General features: G+C 39.1%; 1 protein-coding gene across 2 annotated transcripts in view; it reads left to right on the top strand.

Moving 5' to 3' along the window:
• Positions 1-27,351, top strand: part of LOC109040657 (E3 ubiquitin-protein ligase TRIM33) — a 73,088-nt gene that overhangs the window by 37,009 nt on the left and 8,728 nt on the right. The window contains exons 2-13 of one of the 2 annotated variants that reach the window (XM_072302097.1): positions 10,715-10,962; positions 12,050-12,175; positions 12,987-13,135; positions 13,774-13,884; positions 14,383-14,577; positions 15,227-15,339; positions 16,091-16,447; positions 17,245-17,381; positions 18,375-18,497; positions 19,182-19,607; positions 25,910-26,081; positions 27,081-27,234. In XM_072302097.1, the coding sequence (XP_072158198.1) occupies positions 10,715-10,962; positions 12,050-12,175; positions 12,987-13,135; positions 13,774-13,884; positions 14,383-14,577; positions 15,227-15,339; positions 16,091-16,447; positions 17,245-17,381; positions 18,375-18,497; positions 19,182-19,607; positions 25,910-26,081; positions 27,081-27,234 (2,311 nt within the window). Of the gene's footprint in view, positions 1-10,714; positions 10,963-12,049; positions 12,176-12,986; positions 13,136-13,773; positions 13,885-14,382; positions 14,578-15,226; positions 15,340-16,090; positions 16,448-17,244; positions 17,382-18,371; positions 18,498-19,181; positions 19,608-25,909; positions 26,082-27,080; positions 27,235-27,351 lie in introns of both variants that reach the window. The other variant, XM_072302096.1, reaches the window with a different exon arrangement.

The raw sequence follows: 27,351 nt of genomic DNA, 5'->3' as shown, positions 1-27,351 counted from the left end.
GCGAAACTTATTTTATACGAGGCCTGTTTTCTTTTTCAGCAGCTTTATGTTGTGTTACAGCCGTTGGCTTGTTTATTATTTTTCTGTCTCGTCCGTCGTCGAACGGCTGAGCAAACACAGGTGACGGATTTCTGTTTGCACGAGGATCCGCGTGGCATTCGCGATTGCAGTTCTTTTAGTTGTATAGTTTATAGTTTTAATTGCGCTCATTGCAACCCGATTTGCTCAGCTAATATGCCTTTACAAAGTGGAGTTTGATTTATCAGGCAAACGGATGTAGATACATATACATTGTACCTTGGCACGTATGGAGTTTGATTTATCAGGCAAACAGATACATGCATTGTTATTTCGTTGGAGCTCAGACGCAACAGTAGTCGTAATGTCGAGACCCCAGAGAAACCTGAAATTACCATTATCAGGGTGTCTACAAGTCCGGAAATAGTACTGATTTTTAAGGGTAGTCCGGAAGTACTGAAAAAGTGCGGAAATTCCGCAACAGGTCCGGATTTTTATCCATATTTTTGTCGCAATTTGAGCGAGACATTATTTTTAAAATTTCTCGACTTTCGTCAAATGGATGTACTGAAAAAAGTACTGAAATTTTCTATTGAGGATGTACTGAATTTCTTGGGAATGTACTGCAAAAGTACTGATTTTCGGTCAGTCTGTTTTAGTAGACACCCTGGTTTTTCTCCAAGGAACGGTAAATGAATTGCATTGAGTAGGAGGGAGCCAACGGCGCCAACGCGCTTCAAGCAGATTTTAGAGAAGCCAGTCGAAAGGTTCTAGTCGAAAGCCGTTTTTATAAATCGTTTGAAACAACCGAAGTTTTGCTTTTCATCTACCGAAACACGTTTTTGGACTTTTTGGTGCCTATCTAAACGAAAGTAATTGCATTAATAGCTCGAAGTATTTGGTTAAAAGTATTTATTTTGATTGGATACACTCTACGTTCTTATGAATCGAAATGAATCATTCGGGCTGATTGTTGAAATTGATAGACAAAGCGATAGACGAAGAGCATATAATGAGTATGGAGTGATCTTATTGGGTTAATTTGGGAGGCTCTTTTAGACTGAGAGGGTAAATGATGGACTAACTGAAGGGTCTCTCGTGATTCGCCGTTAGCTAGTCTATTATCTACCTCCTTCGTCCATTGCAACCACTCGCTTCCACCAATAGGACCCCTCCATATCCTTTTTGTCTCCCTTGTCTATGGCTTTGTCTATCAGTTTCAACAATCAGCCCACTGAGGGCCGACTATTGAAATTGATAGACAAAGATGACAAATAGGATATGGAGGGAACCTATTGGTGGAAGCTGGTGGTTGCATTGGACAAAGGAGGCAGGTAATAGACTAAGTAACGGCAATCCACGAGGAACCCGACAGTTAGTCCATCATCTCCTCCCTTAGTCTACGAGAACCACACATTTCAACCAATAGGATCGTTCCATACCCCCTACGTCCTCTTTGTCTGTAGCTTTGTCTATAAATTTCAACAATCAGCCCACTGGTTCCGTCTTAGACCCTTTCAGAATCGTAATTGAAGCGATGCGAAAGGTAACAACTAGAGATGGATCGCTTCTGTCAGTCTAGTTATCAACCAGCTTAAAAGTGCCTTTAGTTACTCAGCTATGCCAAACACCCGACAGGAGAAGACTAGTAGTCGTATCATCGTTTCGATTGGTACGTCGCTTTCTCTAACCTTGGAAGTATAACAATTATTTTCGTTTAGTTCCTGTTAGTTGGCATTGCTGGGGTTCTAATGAAGGGTCATCTGTCCGTGGCTCGTTCTGTCTGCAAATCGCACGCACCACTAAAACCGCGCGTCCAGCCCACCTTCAAACTAAGGGCTTCAAAGAGGCTCATCGATGGAACTGTTGACTGTTGCCTTTCAAAGATCGTCGTGTTCGAGATACATCACAGATCAGATCCTGAAATTTTCAAGGAATTCCGAGCAGAAATGGCTGAGAAATAGAAGAATTGGTGCCAGTTTGAGAGTCCCAGTTTGTAAGTGGGCTGGACGCTTAAAGGTTGAACATGAAATTCTAGTAGGAAGACTGCGAAAATATGGAGCTTTTGTGCCATGATCAGTTCGAATTTTATCTGGCTTCAGTCCGTTCTGTAGTAGATCTGCTTTGAAACTCCAAACGGATTTGGTTTTTTAGCGAACTCAAAATTTACATTAATCAATGAGACGGCTGTGACCAGAATAACCCTAACGACATTGCGTTTTTGCTGTTTTCTTTTCCTTTTTTTTTGACAACGGGGAACTCTGCTAAAGGAGAACGCCGTATGAACATTCGAGAGTTGCCAAATTTTCCTTGATCAAACATGTTTTTTTGATTAATTTAAAATATCTGAAAATATCAGGTCAAAATATGCATGGATGTTGTCAAAAAAACAAATTGCGTTCGAAATTATCTGAAATTTTTGGAAAATAGTATTCACAATTTTCCAAGTAAATTCGGTTTTCATCCGAGGAAACTCGGCAACGTCCGAAGGCTCATGCGGCATTCTTCCTTAGCACGGCAGAACTGAGGAGCATTCTTCTTTGAAATTTTATAAATATCTGTTTATCATCCGAGACAAACCAACTAGAAGTTTCGAGGCATTGAGTTGTTTCGTTTTCGGTGAAATAGAATAAAAATGGAAATAAATTAGGCAACGCAAAGTGCAGTGGGACTGATTCTGATTAATTCTGTCCAATTTAGAACGAGGAGGGAGGATTCATTATTGGGGAGGCCACTTGGTTTCTCTCGACCCTGAGCGCGCGCGGGGTCGGATTTACGATTTTGCCGCCGAGGGACCAACGTCAATTGGACTACATTTGGTAACTATAGGAACTACAATCGCTGGCTTATCCACTAAAACATGTATTTGCCTAGGGAAACTGAGGGTAGATACGTTGTTTCTAAACTGAACCAGAAATTGCAGCTCCTAATTGTGAAATTTAGTCCAATTTGCCGTCTCTAAATTTCGAAAGTGATGATGCTTTTTTATTTTCTTATTTTCTCTCCAATCGTGAAAAACGAGCAGAAACATTATGTATTTAATGTAGGAGCAATAGTTAAGTTTCACGGGAAAAAAACCACATTGGATCTAGAGTCCAGACTTAAAAACATCGACAAGAAAAAATACTCTTGATTCAATCAGATTTAAGCTTAAATCAAGAACCAAGCCTCTTAATTTGAGCGGATTTCCTTTTGATTTAAGCTTAAATCTGATTGAATCAAGAGTATTTTTTCTTGTCAATGTTTTCAAGAGTCTGGACTCTAGATCCAATGTGTTTTTTTCCCAGTGTTGGGGGTCCACGCCTTTTTTCGATCATGATGGTCGATGAACTACTTGTTGATCCAATAAGATTCGCCGAAGAATGATGGATGAATGTCGGAGTAAGCCCTTTTTTCGGCGAGTTCTGGCAAGATTACCTAGGTCAGCATTGCTAAACAAATTGCTCAAATTTCTAGTAGGTTATCAGTCGACATTAGGCAAAGAGCATTGACCTCAGGAAGTAATTTTTTATCATACTCTAAGGAAGATAGCAGTGCGGGGTCTCTAGATCCTGTCTCTGGTAATGAGATCGGAAGGCAAAAAAACAAAAAATTCCAAATCTCTTCCTTGTTTTTGTAATTTGCCGCCTTCCGGAATCTGCCGCGAGGGGCCTGCAGCCCCCCCCCCCCCCCCCATAAATCCGGTCATGATGAGCGGAAGTTTTTTTCACCGGATGCTTACGTTCATCAATCATCATTTACGCCAGACCCAAAGCACGGGGGCAGATTGGCCTAGAAGAACGATACATTGCGTGGTCTCTCTCAGTGGCGTGGCGTGCTTTGCGATGTATCGATTGATCGGCCATTTAAACCTATGGAAAAGTATCGATAAACAGGGTGCTCGCAGCGAACACCTTAATAATCGATTATTTACCACAGCCTCAAATGGGGAAATATCGATAGATCGCAAAGCACGCCTCGCCACTGGTCTCTCTAAAGTGCCCTGACGCTCAAGAGCTCCCAGATGCCCTTGACGTACGACTAAAATCTAACGCCCGATCCGAATTTGACGCAGCCCCCACAAAAACTTTGAGTTGTCTAAGTTTAGGGTTTAAAAAAAAAAAAAACAAAAAAAAAAAAAAAAAAAAAAACTAAAGATTTCCAAAGTTTTAAGACCTTGATTTGCAGAATGATTTTCTAAAACTAATGTGAAATCGTGCCAGATCAAATCGAGCCAGAAAGTGGACGATTTTTAGCTTCTCCCTATTCTTCCATGTATTCCTTCCTGTGGTTAGGTGATTTTCGGGAGTCAACACTAAAATTCTCCTAATAATTCTTGATGACTAATCGATGGCCAAAGTGCGAAAGCTCGCATATCCATCTGCGACGCCGCAGACTGCCTGTCATACATAATTTTTTCTTTGGAAAGCTGCTAGCGTGATTTTTTTAAAATCTCCTTGATTTGTCCTCTCCAGGGGAATAATTTGTACGAACAAGCTGTAATATTGGCTTGTTTCTCTATGAAAAAATAAAAGAGGAGCAGAGATCTTTAAACACCGCAGAGGAGATACGTGGGGTCGTGCTTTGGCCATCGCAACGTGTCGAGGAATCTATTTTGCATGCAAGGCCTAATTTGGCAAACTTGGTTTGAAAAGTGCTTGACCTGACACTCGTGATTTATCATTAAGCCAATAAGATGCTCAACCAATTGCTGTTCAATTATCATTAGGCAAAAAATAGGGTTCATCTTTGAACATAACTTTTGCCTCACCCGAGCATACCACCAGAATTGGAATTGCGAGATCTCTGTATACATTTTCTCTCTGACGGTTTTTTGCATAACTACCCGAAAGAATAATCCACACCCTTTCTATTTACTGTATTTTTGCTCGAAACCCTCGACAAACCTTCCTTGCGTTCCTTCCTTTCTTCTTTCCTTTCCTTCCGAAATTGCGTCCTTATCAGGCATGAACTGAGACAGACTTCCTCAAAGGGCCCCTTCAATTTTGTGAGAACTAACTCTTCATACACGGTCGTAGTGAAGTTCCATACGCGTTGTTTTGAAGGCGGTTTTTGTACTCGAGTAAGGAAGTTATCACTTTCAAGGGTTAAAGGACATTTTTTATTTATGGGTGGTTTCTTGATAACTGGAATAGTTTTGTCGCCATAACAGACAACACATTTTTCGGTCATATTTTTAGCAGTAATGATAATCGCTCGAATTTTTTTGCATTAACCTGCACAGGGTTACGTGTTATAACGCTTTTCAAAGATTTATCGCTTTACTTTTCAATTTTAATACATGAATAACCGAAAATGTGCTGTCTGTTACGCACACTTTTTACCGCGTAACAGACAGGTCATTTTCGGAATTTACATGGTATTAATTAAGAAGTAAAGCAATAAATCATTAGAAAACGTTATAATGCGTAATCCTGTGTATGTTTTTGCGGAAAAATTCGAGTTTTTATCATTACTACTAAAAATATGACCAAGAAATGTGTCGTCTGTTACGGCGACAAAGCTATTCCAGTTATCGTGAAACCACCCTTATACGCACTACACGCGGAAACACCAGATGCGTAGCATATTACTCCCTTTCATTTTTCTCGGTTTTTGTAGCCATTATGTTGCATTTTCGTTTCTGCTGAAAAACCGATTTTCTTCAGTTTCCGCATTTTTCTGTTCGAAACACCTCGCGTCCATCTCATGAAGAAGAAAAGTTTGATTCACATTGAATCCCGAAGTTTTCGGTCTCAGAAACCGAATTGTGGCCCAGTCAATCAGAACTCCGTTCCTATGACCGGAAATATCGGTTACCTAATCCGAAAAAGTTTGGTGTTAAATGTGAACTAAGGTTCAGTAATACTTTGTCCCCGTGTAGTCGCAGTTTCTGCAGAATGCACAATCGAGGCCTGTTAAACTGCGTTTAACAATTTTTAGGTATGACGGTATAATGTTCAGTTCAGATTGAGTCAAATATTTTCGGAGCAAATCGCTCAATGATTAATTTGGAGGTACTTACAAACTAGAAGATTTTAGAGGTCACTGAAACTAGAATATCAAGATCGGATTCAAATGAACCTACATACCGTGATCTCGCTCCATAAAGCTAGCGTTTCCCGCCCGTGAAAATGCGTTTTGTCTAGACTGCCTTTAAGTTTTACTTGTGTCAGTCGATGTAAAATGTTTGATTACATTGATTCGATTGGTCGAATGCAATCGCTTCAAAGAGCAGCAGTTGCCGAAAAAATTTTCACGCCATGTGTTGAAATAAACACGCACTTTAATTCAGTTAAAAACAGTACATAGAACTCAAGTATACAAACTTTTTTGAACGTGGCGTTTCATTTGGATTTTTTCATATTTTTGCCGCGAAAATCATCTCAATCTCTCCTCCCCACCCCCTTAAATTTATCCTGTCATTTAAATGACAGCAGTTTTCTATCATTTTGAATTCTGAGACGATGCCAAGGTCTGAGGCACGTAGGTAGTTGATATTATTCCCATCAAGGGAAGAAAAAAAGAGCACTTGATTTTTTTTAGGTTCTCGCGCTCCCCAACTGTTCACTTCTTGACATTTTTGCATCTGCAGGAGTCTAACAATATTCTCTGCGTGAGCCCTGCCATCAATTCTCCGTTACGATACTAGCAACTTTTCCGAATTAAGATTCAGGTTCCCGCAGCCCTGTGAGCGCGAAGCCGCAGAATTTCTGTCAGGGGCCGGGCCGCGTAGCGACCAAGGAGTAACCCCCTATTTACTCTCCGTTTACTCCAGATTAAGATGTCCTGTTTAGACCTCTTTGAATGAAGTGCCCAGGCAGATCTGATCCGCGATAAAAGTAAAGCGATTCCTATGAAGCCGATCATCCACATGACAATAAATATCTTCAAATACATTGATTCATTCATCCATTTATCTTGGCTCATTCTTTAAGCATTCGTTTATAATTATTTATATTTATCAAAGGTCGCAGTAAGGCTATCTGAAAGTGGGTTGTCCCCTTCGTAGCCTTGGAGGCTTCGTTCGAATTCAGCCGCGAGCTTTTGCCAAAGTATTATGTTTAATTTATGGATTTGTTCGGCCAGCGGCCAAGTCGTTGACCTCGAAATTTTCAGACCGTCATCTGGGTTAGTCACGCATTAAAGTCTCTTTTCGAAGCCTTCACCTAAATACCTCGATCATAGCAAGATTGAGCATGAGGCACCTTTGCTGTCAAGTATGTTACTCACGCTAATTCATCGGTGGGGTCACTTAGATCTTGTCAGTACGTTGACCTTTTGGGGGGGGGGGGATTGGTTGTTTTTGGGACAGAAGAATTTTCCATTCGAAGGTTGCGGAATCAACTCAAACAATTAAAATTTTTACATGAATGTATCGGTGAAATTATTGCCTAAAATTAGATTACATTTTGCAATAAGGAACCACTATTTGTGGCTCATTTTAGAAACAATAGATATGCCATTGGTTACCGTGTGCAGAAAGGTGCTTTACAGAAGAACCAGAGATGGTGGTTTCTCGTTGAAAAATTCAATCCAATTTGTCTTACTCTTGCATGAGATCAGAAAGAAAATCAGTGAAATTTTCAGCTAGAAATACCACAGGTTAAAAATGCAATATGTGAGGGAAAATTTGGCAACTTTGAAATGAAGTTAGGTTTTTTCGTGATAAATAGGTTAGGTTTAGGATTGATAAATTGGCAACTCCTTGATGATTTTTCAAAATTATTATCTCTCCCCCCGCAGGATCGCCTTTGATTTGATCACAGTGTGTTTAAAAAGCTGAAAACCAGGTGTGACCATTGGGGAGGATAGAGGAATAATATCCCTTTGAATTAAGAGTTTAGCCTTTTTTGAAAAATTCAGGAAATGGAATTTTGAGGGGAAACACTGGGAAACTCGAGGGAATTTGACGTTGACTTTGGAATTTTTGGTTTCTCAAGTGAAAAGTTAAGTTGGTTCTGTTTCTTTTTTCTTTATCGGGTTGCACCTATAGCACTTACATCTCTTTTTCGCCCGATGTGAATTTGTCTTCGGTTGCCAAACTTAAACTACTATGGCCGTTTCGGCTGTGTCAGCCATCATCAGGTTAATTACAAAGTGAAACGTAGGGCGATAACTAAAATTTAGTAGGGCGTAGGGCGTTTTACGTCTGTTGATCGGTCCATCATTTCTGCACTACCCTCTTTCTTTTTTCTTTAAAATCGATGAAAAGTCAGGGAACTTGTATGTCTTTTTCCAGTCGCCATCCAGGTAAAGTATTAGAACCAAAAACAAAATTTATTTCAAAGTATACGATCTATAAAAATAAAAAATCAGGAATTCGATTCGCGTAAAATAATTTCTAAGTAAAGGTTCCGATCGTCGCGGCCACCTAGGATCCTGGATCACCGATCGTCAGAAGCTCTTGTCACACGACCAAACCTAACCATCAAATTATCAAGGTCAGTCGTTGTGATTGGCTCATTCGATAAATTGAACCAACCCCAGCACTTGACCAGTGTTCGAAACTCACAGGCGCCAACGCGCCAAATGCGGCTAAAAAGTCGGTCATGGCGCATAAAAAATGAAGCTCTGCGCCAACGTGGTCCCTAAAAATCTGGATTTTCACAGGAAGTCACATTAAGGAAGAAAAACAAATCTATTTGAATTGAAAAAAACTCAGAATGTTCAGTACTACAAGCGAAAGCTTGGTTTTTCTATTCTTCACGATTTCATTCTTAGTGCTTTTGTCTTCCCCAAGTTACAGCTTCTACTAGTTTTGTTCCGAAAACATCTTGCGTCTAACTTTTCACTAAATGCGCAGTAATATAAAGGCAAAATGTCAATTTGGCCCCTAAAAAATCTTCAATGGCGCCTAAAAATCAGGCTTGAAGCGCCACATGGCTCCTAAAATTCAAAGGCGAGCTTCGAACACTGCACTTGACCCTGATATGTTGATGACGCAGTTCGATCGTGTGACATTAGCTCCGAAAAAGCCCACGTGGACGTCGCGAATTCTAATTACGGCGGACAATACCGGCAGCGCCTGCAATAGCGTAGATATGCCTCAAGCGTTGCACGCACGCTTTCATCCGTTAATTGCCTTACAGCGCCTGACGAGGGGTGGTCGTAATTTTCAGCGGGTCCTCTGTGAAAATCTCACTATGGACGGAGAAGATTCCCCACGCTTGCACCAGTGGCGTGGCGTGATTCGATAAATATCGATATTTCCCCATTTAAAGCTATGGTAAAGAATCGATTATTAAGGTGTTCGCTGCGAACGCCCTGTTTATCGATCCTTTTCCATGGGTTTAAATGGCATAACAATCGATATATCGCAATTCACGCCACGCCACTGGCTTGCACGTGGGGCGTGGGGTTCGCTTTTGTGTTCACAAGTTGAACGTATTAAAATAAAAAGGAACTATATTTGCTCTGACATGAGCCCCGAGATCCATTATAGTACCATGCATAACGGCTTTTGTCACAATGGATATAGTTCCTTTTGATTTAAATGCGTCGTGATGGCGAGCGATTGGAAGCATCGGTAGTGTAGTGCCGTTGCCTTAGCAGCGTTTAATTAAATATTTAATTTACACGTGGCAGATGCTGTGCCGTTTACGTAATCTAATTAAGCAAAGGGCTTCCCCAGAAATTTTTGCTGGGGGGGGGGGGGGGGTCGGCTCTTTGCACACATAGTGGTATTGAGCGCTAGTGTTGGGTTGGAAGGGTGCAAAAACTTCTCGACCATACGACCGGGCGAGTCGCGATCGGTCGCTTGTGAAATTGAGAAGGCTTCGATATTGAGATCAAAAAAATAAGAAAACCAGCAAAATATCGTTACAAAGCTACGGTTAAAATCACGAGTTTCTGTCAAATCGCGGAAATTTATATGTACAGAATCATGGTAAAGTAACCTTTTTAAAATTCCTGAAAAAGGGTTTTTTTTTTTTTTTTTTTTTTTTTTTTAAATGGGAAGGTAAGAACTTCCTGCATCACTGGTTACAACTCTCTTGGGGGTGTATTCCTCTCCCCCCGCCCGCTCCAAAACATCTCCTACCAACGCCTATGATGATAATGTGCTGAATTTGTCGGGAGGTGGTTAGGAAAACTATTGCAGGTCTTACTAAAAAACTTGCTTGTCGTCATTAAAAGAGATAAATCGATGTACGCTGTAACTCCATCTCAACCTAAAGACGTAGTCACACAGGAGTCAACATTACGAGGGGAGGGGTGAATTATGAGACATGTTTCGCCAATTATGTTTGATCAGATTTTCAAATATTCAAACCATGATAATGAACAAATTTATAATATTTTTGTAAAATGTATGATGCCGCGAGCTGTTAGTTTTTCACAGCAATGTATTTGTTGTCACAAATCAAGGTTTATCGGTGTATTAATTGAATAGTATTCTGCGAAAAGGAAGCAAGAGCATTACACTGTCGCTAAGATTGTGCAACTTTTTTTACCGTGCTAATATAAACTGATCATCTAAACGAGTTTTATCTTAACTTCGAATAAACTATGAATTTGAAACGAAAATTACCCTCGTAAATTTAATTTTTTGACGATTTCAGTAATTTTGTTGCAAAGAATGTAAGTTGCACAATCGTTGCAACATTGGAATGCTCTTGGTTCCTTTTCACAAAATGCAATCCAATTATTGTTCTTCAATTTCATATAATCATTTATTGTTCATAAATTTCATGGTGTGTTTTTTCAATTGTTTCAGGTGACAAGCCAAATAATTTCTTCAAATGTCCGAAGTGTGAAATCAGTTGCTTTGCGGACAACCTCACCGAGAATCATTTTCTCATAGAAAATGCATCTGTACTGCCAATAGAGAATGGCGCATCTGCTGAAGCAGCTGCAAGACTGAATGATCTCAAATGTACCTCTTGTTCCGACTCAGAGTCTGGAGCACTGGCTACAAGCTGGTGTGTTGAATGCGCGGAATATATTTGCGATAGTTGTGTACAGGTAATTTTCACCCCTTTCCTCTCATCCAATTTTTTTTTTCAACTTAAACCCGCAGGATCTCTAAGTTGCTTCAAGTATATGACACAGGGTTGCCGTAGTCAGGGAATACTGGTAAAACCGGGTTATGTCAGGGAATTTTAAAAAGTTAGGGAAAACCTGGGAATGTCATGGAAAAAGACAAAAATGTCAGGAAAAATTTTTAAGCCATCTTTACTTGCTTTCTAAAACAATTTTGACGTTCCGAACAACATATTTTGCCTGAAAACTATTTATAATTATGTATTTTTAGCCACCTGGCATATCTTCAATGTCAGGGAATTTCACAATTCTGTGTCAGGGAAATCAGGCAAATGTAAGGCAATTTCATTTTCTAAATTCTGTGGCATCCCTGAAGTATTTTTGCTTTTTTACACGTATCTTATGTATTTTGTCAGGAAGGTTTTTTGAATCTCTAAAAACAGTACTTTTTTTATTTTTCCTTTTTCACTTATGATCCTAGTAAATTTTAAAAAGTATAGGCCTGAACAATGGGCGAAATTGTCCAATTTATTTGATTTTACGCGCCCCTAACCTTGATTTACCCTACCTTGCTATGTATGAAGGTAGCAAGAGAAAACATAAATTTTGTCAGTGAATGTATTTTTGTGAATTTCGTTGCAAATTTTACTGTCAAGTTTTGTAAAACTCTCAACAGAAGCGCTTTGTAGCTAATTTAATCATAGCAAGGATGCACTATTGACACCAGATGCAGCCCAAATCATGTTCCTACTCATTTTTTGAACCGAAATTTTTCACTCGACTGTTTCAACTAAACCTAAAAAACATATTTCTCAAACAATTTTTGGAGTCATGAGATCGTAATTTATAGGTAAACAGATTTATCATCTTCTAGTTTAGCCAGTCATCAGCGCTCAGAGGGTTCCAAAATTAAGAACAATATTGATGTTGCTAACGTATCAATATTTTTGAACTGAACTTGATCATAGGACCAGATCAAGTTTTTGCTTTTAAAAATTTAATTATAATTTTTTCTTCTTCTATTTTTAATCACAAAGTCTCTCTAATTCTAGCTCTTATTTTTTTTCAGGCTCACCTTAGACTGAAAATTACAAAAGAACATACAATAAAACCCAAAGAAGAGGGTGATCTAGGAGAATTAATTTTACCTAAAAAATGTCTGCCCAAAAGCTTGTTTTGTTCTGTGCATGTGCAGGTAAGGTGTATTTTACTGTTTTTCTTCATTTATCTATTTATCCATGAAGTATTGAAAAGGAAACAAGTAGTGCAAACAGGTCATCTTTTTCAGAACATAACGAGGCACTATGATCCTTTAAAAACGAAAGTCATTGTCATTGGAAGTGTGCATTGTAATCCTGTAAATTCAGAAACAAGGGAATTATTAGTGATGGTAAAATAATGACTGACACAGGAAATTTTGGCCTAAGTTTGACCCTAAAATTTTAGAATTGAAGTAGAAACTAGTCCTGAAGTTTCAAGACAAACATTCTCAGGTTGTAGAAAACCCTGGCAAGTTTTTGCAAAAAATTAGGGAAGATTTTATCCTGGAAGATAAGTTCCCTTTATGTAGATCTGTTGGCAAATCTAATAGGTGTCTGGGCACCTATTCTGAAGTGTTGGTTTTTAATAGCTCATATTAAGCTTATCTTAATTTACTTCGAATTTGGAAGAAAACCTCTTCAAACGATTTTTTTATGTAGGTCTAGTGAGTGTAGGGGGATGATGAATTCATACATTTTGTGTGATGATTTTGGCAATAAATGTTCTTGAGGCTTGCCTACAATAATTTGGAAACCTTAGAATAAGATAAGGTGGTGGATCTTACCAGCGATTAAATTTGTTTGCTTCCCCTTCCCTTGTTTTCACTCCCCATGAAAAATTTAGATAAAATAAAAACTTAATAGCCAAAATTTATCTTTGAAAGAGCCCAGCTCAAATCTTGAAGGCTTAATTGGATAGTAGCTCTATATGAATTTTCAATTTGTTTTCCTTTCTTTCTTTTTCAGGAGAGGCTCTCCTTGTTTTGTGAAAGCTGTGATAGATTAACTTGTCGAGATTGTCAACTAACTGAACACCGAGATCATAAATATAAATTTATCAATGAAATGGCTGCGGACACAAGGGAAACTGTCTCTGTCTTATTATCTGATGTTAGGTAAATATACATCTTTAAACTTATTGAAATTTCGATTAATATTATCATTTTAATCCAAATGCAGTTGAGTATTTTTATTCATAAAAGTAGCAAAAAGCGAAAGAAGGAAAATTTACAGTACTCAGTAGAATTGCCCTGCCAAGAGACCAGCGATGTCATCTTTTCCCTGTAAAATACAAATATCCCGGGAAACTTTTTTTTCTTTTGAAAATTCCCATTGGATTTATTCATGAATGAATCCAGTGTATCCAAAACGCACAAGAAAACATTCTAATGTTTTTCAAAAATAAGTGTTTTATGGCAGAAAATTTGGTAGCATCCAATTTCTCCCACATCGATCTAAAGATTTAGTGTTTTTGGAAACTTGATCTGGATAGTTCATGCGATATCATCAATTTTTAATCTATGGACATTTTACTAAAATGACATTTTTTGCCCGTTCATTTAATAATCACTGAACATACATTTCTGTTTGTACTTCTTTTTTTTCTTTTTTTTATAGAAGATAAACTATAATTCTTAATATTTATATATCTCCACGTATGATTCCCCCTTGTACTTTTAAAAAACAATCATTTTAGTGTAGAAAGCACTTGTTCCTCATCAGTTTTTTTTACTTTCCCTTTCAATTTTTTCAGCTATAAGCGTCGTCTTCTCAAAAATGCAATGAAAGTTATTGATGACCGTCAGAATTTAATTGCAGAAAAGAAAAAACAACTGTTTCAAGAAATTACTCAAATGGTTTTGAAGTAAGTAATGCTCACTCAATTTGATAATAGTTTCTTTTATTTTCCACTATGGATAAGTTTTCAGTGTTCCACAAACAGCAAATCTTCCCTTTCAACCAGAGGCTCCAACAGACTCCCTTTTTCTACGGTTTTCCTTTAAGAAGGACAATAAAATTAAGGAGACAAATATCCTCATTTAAGAGAACTCCCCTAAATTTATAGTTGACAATGATCTGTTTACATTTAATGAAACCGAAGGAAAGAAACAAAACAAATGAGATACCAAGGTATCAAATTGTGAGCTAATAAATGAAATAAAGGAAACTGGAAAATTGAAAAACTCAAACTCACAAAATTAAATTAAAAATAATCCTATGAGTTTGATTTTTTAATTTTCCGTTTTTTTTTTGTTTTTTTTTTAATTTATTTCATTTGTTTACATTATGCTTAAAATATCAATGTATTATACGTATTGTATCAATTTCATCTATTAATTTTCTCCCTATGTTTCTCTTTCAGATTAACTCAAGTAATTAATGCAAGGGGTAAGAATTTAATTCTAAGGTTGAATGAAATATGCGAATCAAAGCAAATGACACTCAACGAGAAGAAAGCAGATCTGGAGCAACTCTCTGTTTTGACTGATCATTGTATAGAATTTGTCACAAACGCTCTCTCTCATGGAAGTGATATGGCTTTTTTATTTTCTAAAACGTAAGTATTAGTAATTTTCATAATTAAAATTTACTTAATCTTAAGTAATTTGTGTATGACACTCTTCTGCGTCTCTTCTCATCTGAAACTTATTTTAAAATGGTCCAACTTTTATCAGCCAGTGCTACTTTCTTTTCTAATTCTGTGAGGATTAGGCATAAACCGGGTGCAAATTTCTTGGAACTACCTCATGCAATCCCATCCAAATGAAAAGAGCCTTCTGACTATGTTGCAGCTTTTGAGCTTTGTTAAGAGAACCAGGCTAATTTGACTCTAGGTTTCTGTAGAGTAAATTTCACTGTTTTGTTACTTGAAGGAATGGTTGTGTATTCTAATCCAATACTTAGTACATCTTAGAAATTCATCAGAACTAATTGAATAATATTTAGTGCTGGGATAGATTTTTGGGTCCATGAAATACATCAAAAATACTATCTCTTACCGTCTCCTCTCTCACCCACATTTATCTGTAGTATCTCTCATCTCTAACCTCTGATTTATTCTGGTCGCAGAAAATTTTTCTTGTGTTTCAACACTGCCAGGAGATCTCTGTGTATATGTACTTTTTGTTTTACCAGCATTACATCCTAGACTCTTTTGTGCCTGTGTCAAACATTCATTGATCCAATTGTGATTTCTTTCTTTTCAGGAATGTCATAAATCATTTACAAAGGATAAAAAGTCGGAGAGCTGATATACCTAACCCAGAAATTCCTGTGCGTATTAATTTAGTTCTGGATAAAATCCCTGAGCTAATAAAAGGTAATTATTTGGTTTTAATTTTATAAAGAACAAAGAACTTTTTCAAAACTTATAAGCTATACTAAATAAAAAATTAACGTACAGGCTAAAACTGTTTACGATAAGGAGTCATCCCAGTCATTAATATTTACATTCATTGTAGTTTGAAAGCATGCTTTCTAATTGTTTTGAAAAATCCTTGTTAATTGTTTGACTGATCCGGTTTGGCACTTATCATTTGTAGATCCTCATTTGTAGAGGAAAGGCACACAGAGCCTGAAAAAGGTGATTTGATCAGCAGGCCAGTAGTTTAAAAGAAAAAAAAAAAACAAACATGAAAAGAAAAAAACAGCAACATCATGAAGAGATGACGTGTTTTTGAATTGCCTGATTCAACTGAGCCCTTTTGTTTTCGTGATTTGCGTTCTATTAACAAATAATACATGTTGATCATAAATTATCATAATCATCAAAATGTTGTTAAAAGAACTTTTCAATGCATTTTATAGGAAAAATGCATATTTGATGTCCATCCCCTCTTTCGAAAAAGAAATCTGCCTTAACCCACCTAAAATTGACAATGATTATGCTTCATTACATCATAAATAGATCAAAGCTTGTTACTTGTTGGTACAGTCATACCTCAGCTATTGTTCAAGCTTATAACTTGTAATGGACTTTAAACGAACTTTGAAGTATAAAAGTGAGTACCTTAGCATTCCTAGACCTAACTGTACTGTTACTCAATAGAACTTTCATAATTTCTTCACAGCCGTAAGCAGTATGGGCTCAATAATGGTTGATGGTCGTGTCTACCCACATCCGAACACACCCTCACCTGGTGCTATTTATCCAACACCTCCTCCTCAACAGAATCAAGTTGTTCATCAGAACATGACTGCGCCTGGTGGATCCAGTTCAGGGAGTAGATCTGCTCCCCTTTTACCTCCCGGCTCTCTCCCTCCCTATCAGCAGCGAACTCCACCACCCAGCGGAAGACAGCAGCCAACCCCACCGCCACCGCACAGGCAACCTAGCCCGCTGCATAGTCTTTCGCAACTCCATCCACAGATACCGCGCAATATTACTCTAGTTCAACATGGACGAAACAGTCAACAAGTTCCTCCAGGTAGAACATGCTTACGAATATCCTTTCGCCTTGTGAGTTGTTTTGTGGGTTAGAAGAAATCTTAAGTCTAACGATAATAAGAATAGATACTCCTAAGTCTTACAAAGAAAAATTGTACTTGAAGGGACAAATACCTGTAAAACAAGTTCAGCAATATTGATGAAAATCATTAAATGCTGCCTGAAGGTAAAATTCCTTTTGCAATCTTGGAGCTCCAGGTATCTCCCCACATTCCGATAGTGTTTGACTTAAGCCCTGCACACAGCTTGCTGTGCTGACAGCCAAGAATGAGAGTAAGGGCAAAAGGGTGCAGAAAGAATTCACAAAGAATGGATGAATGGAGATAAGAAATCTTTTATAAGTTAGTGGAGCTTATGAAGAGATCTTTTCAAGTTTGGAACCAATTAATGTCACGAACTAGAGGGTTTCTTGAGTTTGCAGATTCCAAATTGTGTGGAATTCCTTAGCATTGTGTAAATGGGCGAAAAAACAGAACGGGCTATATTTACAAGTCAGTCGAGTTTCCAACTTATGCCAGTTTCGACCTCGTGAGGTTCAATGGTGTGCAAAGAAATACTCAGTAAGAATACATTAAGATTTTATTTCATTATTCAAGTATTCATTTACTTTATTTTCGTGATTCAACAATGGATTGGAAGAATAGTGAATCTAAAATAATTTTCAGCTGCATAATTTTTTTTAGATGGCTTAATTTTCTTTAGGCTAGTTTTATCATTGTCAAATTTTTTACATCACACGTTAATATTCTAACATTTGTTGTATTTCTAATGTATCAGGCCATCAAATGAGAATGCAACATTTTAATGGAGAAAACAGATTATCGCAAGTCACCTCTTCCACACATCCAAACAACGCAATGATGAATGATCCTAATTTAAAAACGCTCCTCGGTCACAATAGCAACTACCCACAGGTATGCTCCGAAATTTCTTCTCTTAAATAGTGTTTTCTCTCTGCGTAAACCAATTTATTTATTATTCATTAATTTGTGACTGTCCATAGGGCAAGAGATAGTAGTGCTGAAAAATTCAAAAGTAATTTGTTGGTATCTTTGCGTAGAGGAGTGACACGCTCATCTTGATACCAATAATACATCAAAGAATTGAAAAATGTAAAAATTTTAGAAGCTCGGTTAATGCGTCACTGGTAGAGTAACGAGTTGCGCACCCTGTGCAAGTTATCCAAAGTTACTGATTTTAGTTAAATCAGCCTGTGTTCCTGGGCGATGCAAGAAAAGAAATGTTACTTTGCGAATGGGTTAAATTGTAACAAAAATACACGAACTAAGTAACCTCGGCAGTGGCGTGGCGTGCTTTGCGATATATCGATTGATTCGTCATTCAAACCTATGAAAAAAGATCGATTATCAGGGCGTTTGCAGCGAACACCCTAGTAATGGATTCTTTACCATAGCTCCAAATGGCGATATATCGATGATCGATCCTTCACGCCACGCCACTGAACCTCGGAATAGGATAATGTTAGAGAATGAACTAAAAAAATAGGTAAATAAGGCAAAAATTATTTTAAAAATACTAGAGAATACATGAACTTAACAACTATGTATCACAAATTCATTTTCAGCAGCCAGAATAAAACAAAGTAATAAAAATGTAAGTGGTGACCTGATGTCAGTTGTTATCAGTGTTATCAACATTATCAATGTTATCATTATTACCAGTAGTTGCATGATAACAACTTGGATAAGATTTTTCCTCTTATTTTCATTATTTTATGGTATCTTAGAGCTTGGAAGTGAGCTCACTTCAGCTTGTAGCATCCTGGCTCTAGGTACAGTGTTTCTCAAATTGTTTAGGCTTGTTCACCTTTTTTTCTTCTTCTTTTTTTAAAATTTTGTGGATGTATCTCAGTAGCATTTTAACTAATTTTTCTTCTATTCTAGCAGCAACAGCAGTCTTATGCGCCTCGAATGCCAGTAAATATGTATAGAATACCAAACCAAAATGTTGCTTTTCAACAACCAGCAGTTCCTGTCCGCTATGTACCAGTGCAACCTAATAATTACATGGTATGTTGTGTTTTAAGTTTTGTAGCTCTCATCTCCTTATCTATCAGCCGTAAATGGTATCATAGAACTACTTGAAGAGTATGCTTTCCTTTTATTTTTCCATGAAAAGAACGTTAAAAATTATTGTCCAGTAACCCTCTTGACTGAACCTTTAAATTGGTATCATGAAATTAAAAACTCTTCATCTAAAACATTATTAACATTGAACTTTAGAAGCAGCTCAAATTCCTGTACTCAGTTTATGTGTAGTGTTTCTGAAATCGACCAGATATCTTCCCTTTTATGAATATTGTCAGAGGAAAGAGGTGTTTATTTCCAAGAAGGATTCTAGAAAATAAAATACGAGCACTAACAAACAATACGGCCTAACTGACAGTTTTGGCAAATATACTTAGCAACTTTACCACATTTTACAGTATAAAATATGCAAGCTGATGATTTTAGTTTTTTTCCAATTCTATAGGGGAGCGCTGCAATGACACTGTAATGACACTGTAACGCATGAAAAAATTGCAAATCTAATCTTTAAATTACAAAATGGCGAAGTTTTTTCTTCGTCCCGCAAAATCGTCAGTTTGTCGATGGGCAATATGTTCGTCAGCCATAGTATGTCACCCGGTTAAAAAACATCTTTTCAATTCTTATCCCAAGTTACTTCTAAGTTTGAATTTCATTTTTCTACAGAATCATCATCAGCAACAACAGCAGCAGCAACAACAACAGCATCATCAACAACAGCAACAGCAACACCACCAGCAACAACAGTTACAAATGATGGGAATGCGGCATCCAGGGTCTTACAGCCACACTGCCAAGCAACTTGTACAAAGAGTCCAAGGCTCACAATCTCCACAGCCATCGTGGCATATACCTCAAACGTCCAACTCAGGTTGCAAGCAACCACCCAATCTCGTTTCCATGGGCTCCCTTCCAAACGATAATTCCTTCAAAATCCAGCTGAAAGCACCGCCCTCAATGAAAACTAGTTCCTCAACTCCCTCTGCAACTCCTGCAGCCAGTGGAGGCTCCGTAACATCTTCTGTACCAAAAACTCCGTCACCTGTTAACACTCTCAGCAATGATTCTTCCAGTTTAGATAAGATGATGAAGGTAACATAGCCTCTGGTTTAATCTATCTTTAAAATTAATAGGTGGTCTTTTTTTTTTTTTTTTTTTTTTTTAACACCTCAAGTATTCCATAAGGGATAATCCTGCGCTTAACCATCCCTAGAGCCACGTCCCCCCTCCTTCCCTCTTCAAGCCAGCCTCAGCTAACCGTTATTTGAGACCATCAAACTCGGGTCACCTGGCCGGGAATCAAACCCAGAACCTCCCAATCATAGAGCAAGTGCTACAGTGACCACACCACAGAAGGCCGACAAACCGTTAAAGGGGTCAGAGATTAATTTTTCAGGAGAGTTAGTTTTGTCAATTTGGGCCGAAAAATCTGAATTTAAGTGTAAGGAGGGTGTTTTTTTGGGTTGTTGATAAGGATGAACTATGAGGGCTTCATTGACACATATTTATTCAATATTTTAATTCTTGTTTTCACATACACATATTTATATATATATGGTTCTAAAATCTAAGAGTGGGCTATGAGATGGGGAAGGGGGGGGGATTCGGGTCTGAGCCGAGTTTGTGAACGCGTCCGGGGCGTGATGGAAGTACGGGTCTGAGCCGCGAAGGTTCGGGTCTCAGCCCTGATATTTACGGGACTGGCCAATGACTACGACTGGTGGGTCTTCTACAAATCTTGATCAAATACTGGTGCCCGGCCTATGCTCCGGCCACTATTTATAGTCGATCGCCGACTTCCCACCAGGCTGGTTTGCAGCTTTGCGATAGGGAACCGAGCGATCGAACTGCAACTAGCGGCCGAAGTTGGAATTGCGTCGAGCGGGCGCGTCAGTACGCCACGCGCATTACTGAGTGCGAGTGCCGCGCCGCCACACCTTACGCACCTAACAAAATTGCGAAGCAATTTCAAAAGGCCGAACAACCAGGCAAGATGGAGGGTGAAAAAACGGGCGCTAACTATGGAAGCTGCCACGTGAACATTTGAAGGGGGTGCTAATGATGGGGGTGGGGGGGGCTTCTTATAGCATGAGTCTAGCTAACTCATGGGCGCTGAATAGCGGCCGGCATGAGTAGGAGGCGCTATAGGGTGGCTGCCTCATAAGAGAAAATTATGGTATATCTTAGACTAGTTGGGCGCTCAGTGGTAGCTGCCTCAGAAAAAAAAGTACATTCTATCTTAAAGTAGAAGGGCGCTTAGTGGTAGCTGCCTCAGGAAAGAAAAATTACAGTCTATCTTTAATAAGAAGGGCGCTGAGTGATGGCTGCCACATGAGGAAAAATTACGGTGTATCTTAAATTAGCTGGGCGCTTAATGGTAGCTGCCTCAGAAAAAAGTACATTCTATCTGAAGGGAGGAGGGCGCTTAGTGATAGCTGCCACAGAAAGAAAGAGGTACGGTGCATCTTAAATTAGTTTGGCGCTCAATGGTAGCTGCCTCAGAAAAAAGTACATTCTATCTTAAATTAGGAGGGCGCTTAGTGATAGCTGCCACATGAAGGAAAAGTACGGTGCATCTTAAATTAGTTGGGCGCTCAATGGTAGCTGCCTCAGAAAAAAGTACATTCTATCTTAAATTAGGAGGGCGCTTAGTGATAGCTGCCACATGAAGGAAAAGAAGGTGCATCTTAAATTAGTTGGGCGCTTAATGGTAGCTGCCTCAGAAAAAAGTACATTCTATCTTAAATTAGGAGGGCGCTTAGTGATAGCTGCCACATAAAGAAAAAATTACGGTGCATCTTAAATTAGGGGGGGCGCTTAAAAGCAGCCGGCAAGTTTGAGGGGCGCTGAATACGGAGCTGCCTCACAATAATAGTAATGAAATATAATGTACAAAAATGTAGAGAATGGCGCACTTAAGGGGTTGACGAAGTTGCGTAACGCTGTTTTTTGCGCTGTACGCGTTTTCCAGCTCTTCTGCTGGTCCGTGTGGGTCCAGTGAATCCTGTGTGGACGAGGATGGAAGCGGTCAGCGGGGTGGGGGTGTATGGTTGAACCCATGGTTCAGGGAGCAGTGTGGGTTGAAGTGATGGAAAATATTCAGGTTGGGCTGGAGAGTAGTGTAAGGGGCCTAGCAGGGAGGAGAGGGCATACAGAAATTGGGCTGATTGTGGGTAGTGACTTAGAGGAGGGAAGGAGGTCTGGCAGGGCGCGGCATAAAGAGGTAGGGGCGCTGCCACTGAAGTACCTGGAGGTGCTGGTGATTCTGCTGTGGAGAGATTAGCGGCGTGTTCCGGAATCGGGGGTGGGGAGAATGGCGGAGTGTTTATGGCCGGTGGAAGTCCATTGGAAGGTGGCGGAGGTGCGCTGACGGGCGAATGTAGTGGAGATAGCAGGTCTGGTAGGTCCAAGCCTAGGTCAAGGAACAACTCGGCTGGTGATTTTCGTTTCTTCGGAATTTTCCATGTGGTTGCTGGTTTTCCAGGGGCTGGTGCAGGCGTTTTGGTGCTGGGGGGTAGAGCCTGGTAGAGATGTTGTTGTGTGGTCCGGGATCGTTGCGCCTCCACCAATGTAAGGAGGGTGTTTTTTTGGGTTGTTGATAAGGATGAACTATGAGGGCTTCATTGACACATATTTATTCACTATTTCATTTCTTGTCTTCACATACACATATTTATATATATATATGGTTCTAAAATCTAAGATTGGGCTATGAGATGGGGAAGGGGGGGGGATTCGGGTCTGAGCCGAGTTTGTGAACGCGTCCGGGGCGTGATGGAAGCACGGGTCTGAGCCGCGAAGGTTCGGGTCTCAGCCCTGATATTTACGGGACTGGCCGATGACTACGACTGGTGGGTCTTCTACAAATCTTGATCAAATACTGGTGCCCGGCCTATGCTCCGGCCACTATTTATAGTCGATCGCCGACTCCCCACCAGAGGCTGGTTTGCAGCTTTGCGGTAGGGAACCGAGCGATCGAACTGCAACTAGCGGCCGAAGTTGGAATTGCGTCGAGCGGGCGCGTCAGCACGCCACGCGCATTACTGATAGTCCAGTCAATAGAGCACAAATAGGGGCTAAGTAGAGACAATTTCTGAGGAAACTTTCTGATATACTATTCTTATGTATTTTTCATCGCTGAATCCGAATTTCACATTTGCGAACAAATCTGAGGCGAGCCAAAGCCGCCATCTTGAAAAAATGGCCGAAATTTGCGTTTTTCGGCCGAAAAACCGAAATAACTCGTATATTATTGAAAATACGGCAAAAGTAGTTATTTTCTAAATTAAAGTACATAAAATTTCCATTCAAAAGAGTCCAAGATGATTAAGATCGGATGATAACAAATGCCGTTACAGCGTTGCAAAGTTTCAGGCAAGTATTGAGGTTGAGCAATTTTCGTAACATTCCCTGCAAAAAGAGAGCTTTCAAGGTAATTAATCATTAAATCGTAATAAGTGTAAGTATGAATTATAAAAGGAGTGCAATTTTGAGTTCTTGACTTTCAAGAACGGCAGTGGATAAGGAGGAAGGGGTCCGGTATGAGCGCAGCTGCAGGGTCCTCCGTTCCTCCCCCATTTTCATGGCCCGGATGTGCCCGGTCGGCCTTCGTTCCCCGGTTATCAGTTTTTCTGTCCTCCACAGGCACCTTTTCCGGAGGAAAAAAACTTGATGTGCCTACGTATAGGTATATTTGCTGATAACAACAATAGCTGCCATCAAGCCAAAGAGACAGGCACTGCTAGCTTGTCAAAAATATAATAGTGGGTCTAAATTTTGAGTCCGTTAAGTTTAAGCGCGCCGACCGCTGTAATCCAATCAGCAGTATGAGGAGTTCAATTTGAGTTGAAAACGATGTTGTTCCAATAAACCCTCTCTCATTATTTCGGAGTTATTAAAAATTAGATGAGGAGCTTCAAAATTTTTAGTCGCACGAACTTCCACCCAATCCACTCTCGCTATTTATCGCAGCAGATGTCATGCGTAAAGTTACGATGTTCATATTTTATAATGCATTTACACCATGTCATGGTTCCCCCTTCGCCTCATTGCCTCTTGTTCCATCCTCGTCAATCTCTTCCTTTCACTGCATGTCATAGTCATTGTCCGAACATTCAGCGTTTCTGGATCATCTACGTCATCCCCTTCTTCTTCTTCTTAAAAGTGCGTCATATTGACTATTTTCGCACGAGCCATGGCAATACTCGCATATAAGACTGCAATGAAGGCCTTCCTTCCAAAAACCGCGGGCGCCGCGACTTTCTTCAATGCACTTGCACGAGATCTTGCTTAAAATTTCGCCCGTAGCGGGATTTTCCAAGGTGATGATGGGGATGAGGCCATTTCTGCCATTCTGCCACCCCCCAGTCACACGCGTATTTCTTGATGATCATCCATTGCTATGTGCTTGAGGATAGGAGCATGAAATGTGGCAGCATCCTCTGAAGATGGAAGACAAGCGAGATTTTGTACATCGTAGAAAAAAGTCCGTACATAGCTTTCATACCTAAATTCAGCCAAAGTTTTTTTTCTACTCACCCTTGTAGCCAAACGATCCGAGTAAAAATTATTTTCCTGCTTTACAAATTTCTTCTTGCTTTAAGGCTGATTTTTTAACCATCTGAGTTGGCTGAGTGGTTTTCCAGGGTTGCTAAAAACTTAACTTTGGCTTGTCTGAAGAGTGGTGATATTGTGTCACACCCACTAATGGCATGAATGAACAGTACGTGTTCGGCTTTCACTTCATTTTGAAGGCTGCCTCGGTTGAAAAGTATTTAAAGAGTCTCACCTTCGCCGGATTTTAGAGGGAAAGCATTTTTGACGTTACGTGACTGAGCAGTAAGGAGGACAAGACGATCAATATATTTTCCTACAATGACAACAATTTCGCCCTGTTTTGCCGTTTCCAAGGCCTTTGAAACTATTTGATTGTGTCAGTGACCTCTTCTGCTTGAAACACAGACATGGTTTCAGCCCTGAAACGTTTCATGAGCCTTTGGATCAAACGGGATTTGTTTTTACCGCTTTTCAGAAAATTAGTTCGTGATGTTACTGGGACCATACTTTCATGGAATTTTATTTCCACTGATGAAGCTTGTCCTCTTCGCCATGTTCCAGGTCTTTTCGTGCTGCATCTTATAATATCCTTGGGATAGCCGCCGAAAACGATCACAGAATTAGCGGAACATACTTCGATTTTACGTAGGACACGTGGTTGTTGCATCTTAATGAAAATGCCTCATTTTGTCTCCAAATCACTCGATGGAGCAAAAAACGGACATCTATGACATAAGTAGGATTCTTGTCGTCAATTTTATCTACACACCGTGTAAATGTAAAAAACATATCATAAAATGTGGAATTCGCATGCTGTCTGCTAAGTTCAACAAAAGGGTAAAGGGTGAGAGTACGACAAAAAATGTTGAGGTTCCTAATCTGATTTTTTATTAGCAGTTATGCCCCGAAATAATAAGAGAGGTTTCATTGGAATAACATCGTTTACAACTCAAATTAAACTTCTAACCCGGAGAACGAAGGCCGACCGGGCGCACCCGGGCCATGAAAATGGGTGAGGAACGGAGGACCCTGCAGCTGCGCTCATACCGGACCCCTTCCTCCTTATCCACTGCCGTTCTTGAAAGTCAAGAACTCAAAATTGCACTCCTTTTATAATTCATACTTACACTTATTACGATTTAATGATTAATTACCTTGAAAGCTCTCTTTTTGCAGGGAATGTTACGAAAATTGCTCAACCTCAATACTTGCCTGAAACTTTGCAACGCTGTAACGGCATTTGTTATCATCCGATCTTAATCATCTTGGACTCTTTTGAATGGAAATTTTATGTACTTTAATTTAGAAAATAACTACTTTTGCCGTATTTTCAATAATATACGAGTTATTTCGGTTTTTCGGCCGAAAAACGCAAATTTCGGCCATTTTTTCAAGATGGCGGCTTTGGCTCGCCTCAGATTTGTTCGCAAATGTGAAATTCGGATTCAGCGATGAAAAATACATAAGAATAGTATATCAGAAAGTTTCCTCAGAAATTGTCTCTACTTTACCCCCTATTGACTGGACAGTGCCGCGCCGCCACATAAGGTCTTGATGATAAATATATGAATATACTCGATAAATTTCCGAACTTTATCTCCAAAGGCCTCCTACATTCCACCTGTGTATTGATGGGCATAACTATCTTTTACCTTCCAGTTGCCATGTCTTTAAAAATCTCTTTCCACTAAGGAGTCACCTTGTCAAACAAGGAATCAATTCTTCATGGCCCCAAGGATCATAATTAGTGCCCTTAGAATTTTTTAAAAATTTGCCCTCTTTTGAAAAATTTCATTTCACTTCATATGAGGCTATGAAATTTCCCTTTTTATTTGCAGGATTCTGTAACTGATTTGATGATGACAATTGCAAAATTAGACAGCAATGGTATAGAAATTATACCAGAAGGTGAGTCAAGCTCATCAAACAAGCATGGAAACTCCCCATCTTTAGTCGATAGTTCAACAGGACCCGGAGAAAACAGGCCCACTACTTCAAATATCTCTGCAGGTAGGTGTTTTGTTTTTTCTTCTTTTTTTAAGGATTACTCGGTTGTATTCTTGTCACTGAGAATTCATTTCCCTGTTTAACAAACTGATGGAAAGATCTGATAAAAGCGCATGTGCAAGTGGTTATTGAACAAGAAAAAGCAGCTCCGACTCTTTTAATTCCTGAGAAAACTTAGCAGAGTTTTTCTTTTTTTAACATATGGATTATGAACAGTTAGTTGCGCTTCTTTTCCTAATGTGATTTTTCAATTTTAAATTCAAATCAATACGATCATCTAATTCAGTGTTTCTCAAACAAAAATACGTATGTAACCGCAACTCAATGTTGCCAAATTTTCACTTGTAAACCTTATTTTTGCCAAAAAACTGTAGGGCATTTCTGATCACATGCAAAAATAAGCAAAATTTTGTATAGAAATTGCACACTTATATTTCCACAAAAAATCAATCGAGTCACTTTTGCAACACTGAATGTTCCTTTATCCTCTAATGTTCTTCTTCAATTTTATTACAGAAAAATTAAAATTTGACAGGAACTTCTATCTAAACAGTCAGACAGTTATTATTATTTCTGACGGAATTTATGGATTCCACATCAGATCTTGATATTAAGAGACATTACTACTCTTACCATCACTAATATTTTTAGCAGTTAGGGTCTACGACAAATTATATCTCGCTAAAATCCAAACCCCTTCCCCTCTGATCACACATGTGCCATTCAGATTTGAACGTTTGAAAAATAACGTTGAACTTCTGTGCACCCCTCTGTCATCAAAAAGTGGAGATCTGTTACCACTATCTTAAAACTTTAAAAACATTGAGCTTTGCGCCAATTTTTGTTAACATAATGCAATGTCAGATCATATTGACTGCAAACATATGACTGTAACGTATTTTATGGATCGCTCTTTTTTCTTCAAATCCTTTTTAAAATACAAAACACTTTGCCTCCCAGAAGGATTTTCTTTAAACTTACTATGTTCTATTCTGTCCGAAGGAGCTGCAACTGGATCAAATGATTCTCAGAAAGATGATCCTAACGAGGACTGGTGCGCAGTGTGTATGGACGGAGGAGAATTGGTCTGCTGTGATAATTGCCCAAAAGTATTCCACATCTATTGTCACATCCCAAGTCTCGGCTCAATCCCTGGGTAAGTGCCACGGTGTTGATTTATAATTTATTTTTAGGGACTGTTGGTAGGTAGCTAAGACCTACTAAGTTCTTAGTTTGACTTTTTCTCATGTCTTGCTTGAGGAAACCAAATCAA

Source organism: Bemisia tabaci, chromosome 7, assembly GCF_918797505.1.
Source record: "Bemisia tabaci chromosome 7, PGI_BMITA_v3".
NCBI classification, from domain to species: domain Eukaryota; kingdom Metazoa; phylum Arthropoda; class Insecta; order Hemiptera; family Aleyrodidae; genus Bemisia; species Bemisia tabaci.
This window is presented reverse-complemented; position numbering and strand designations above follow the sequence as displayed.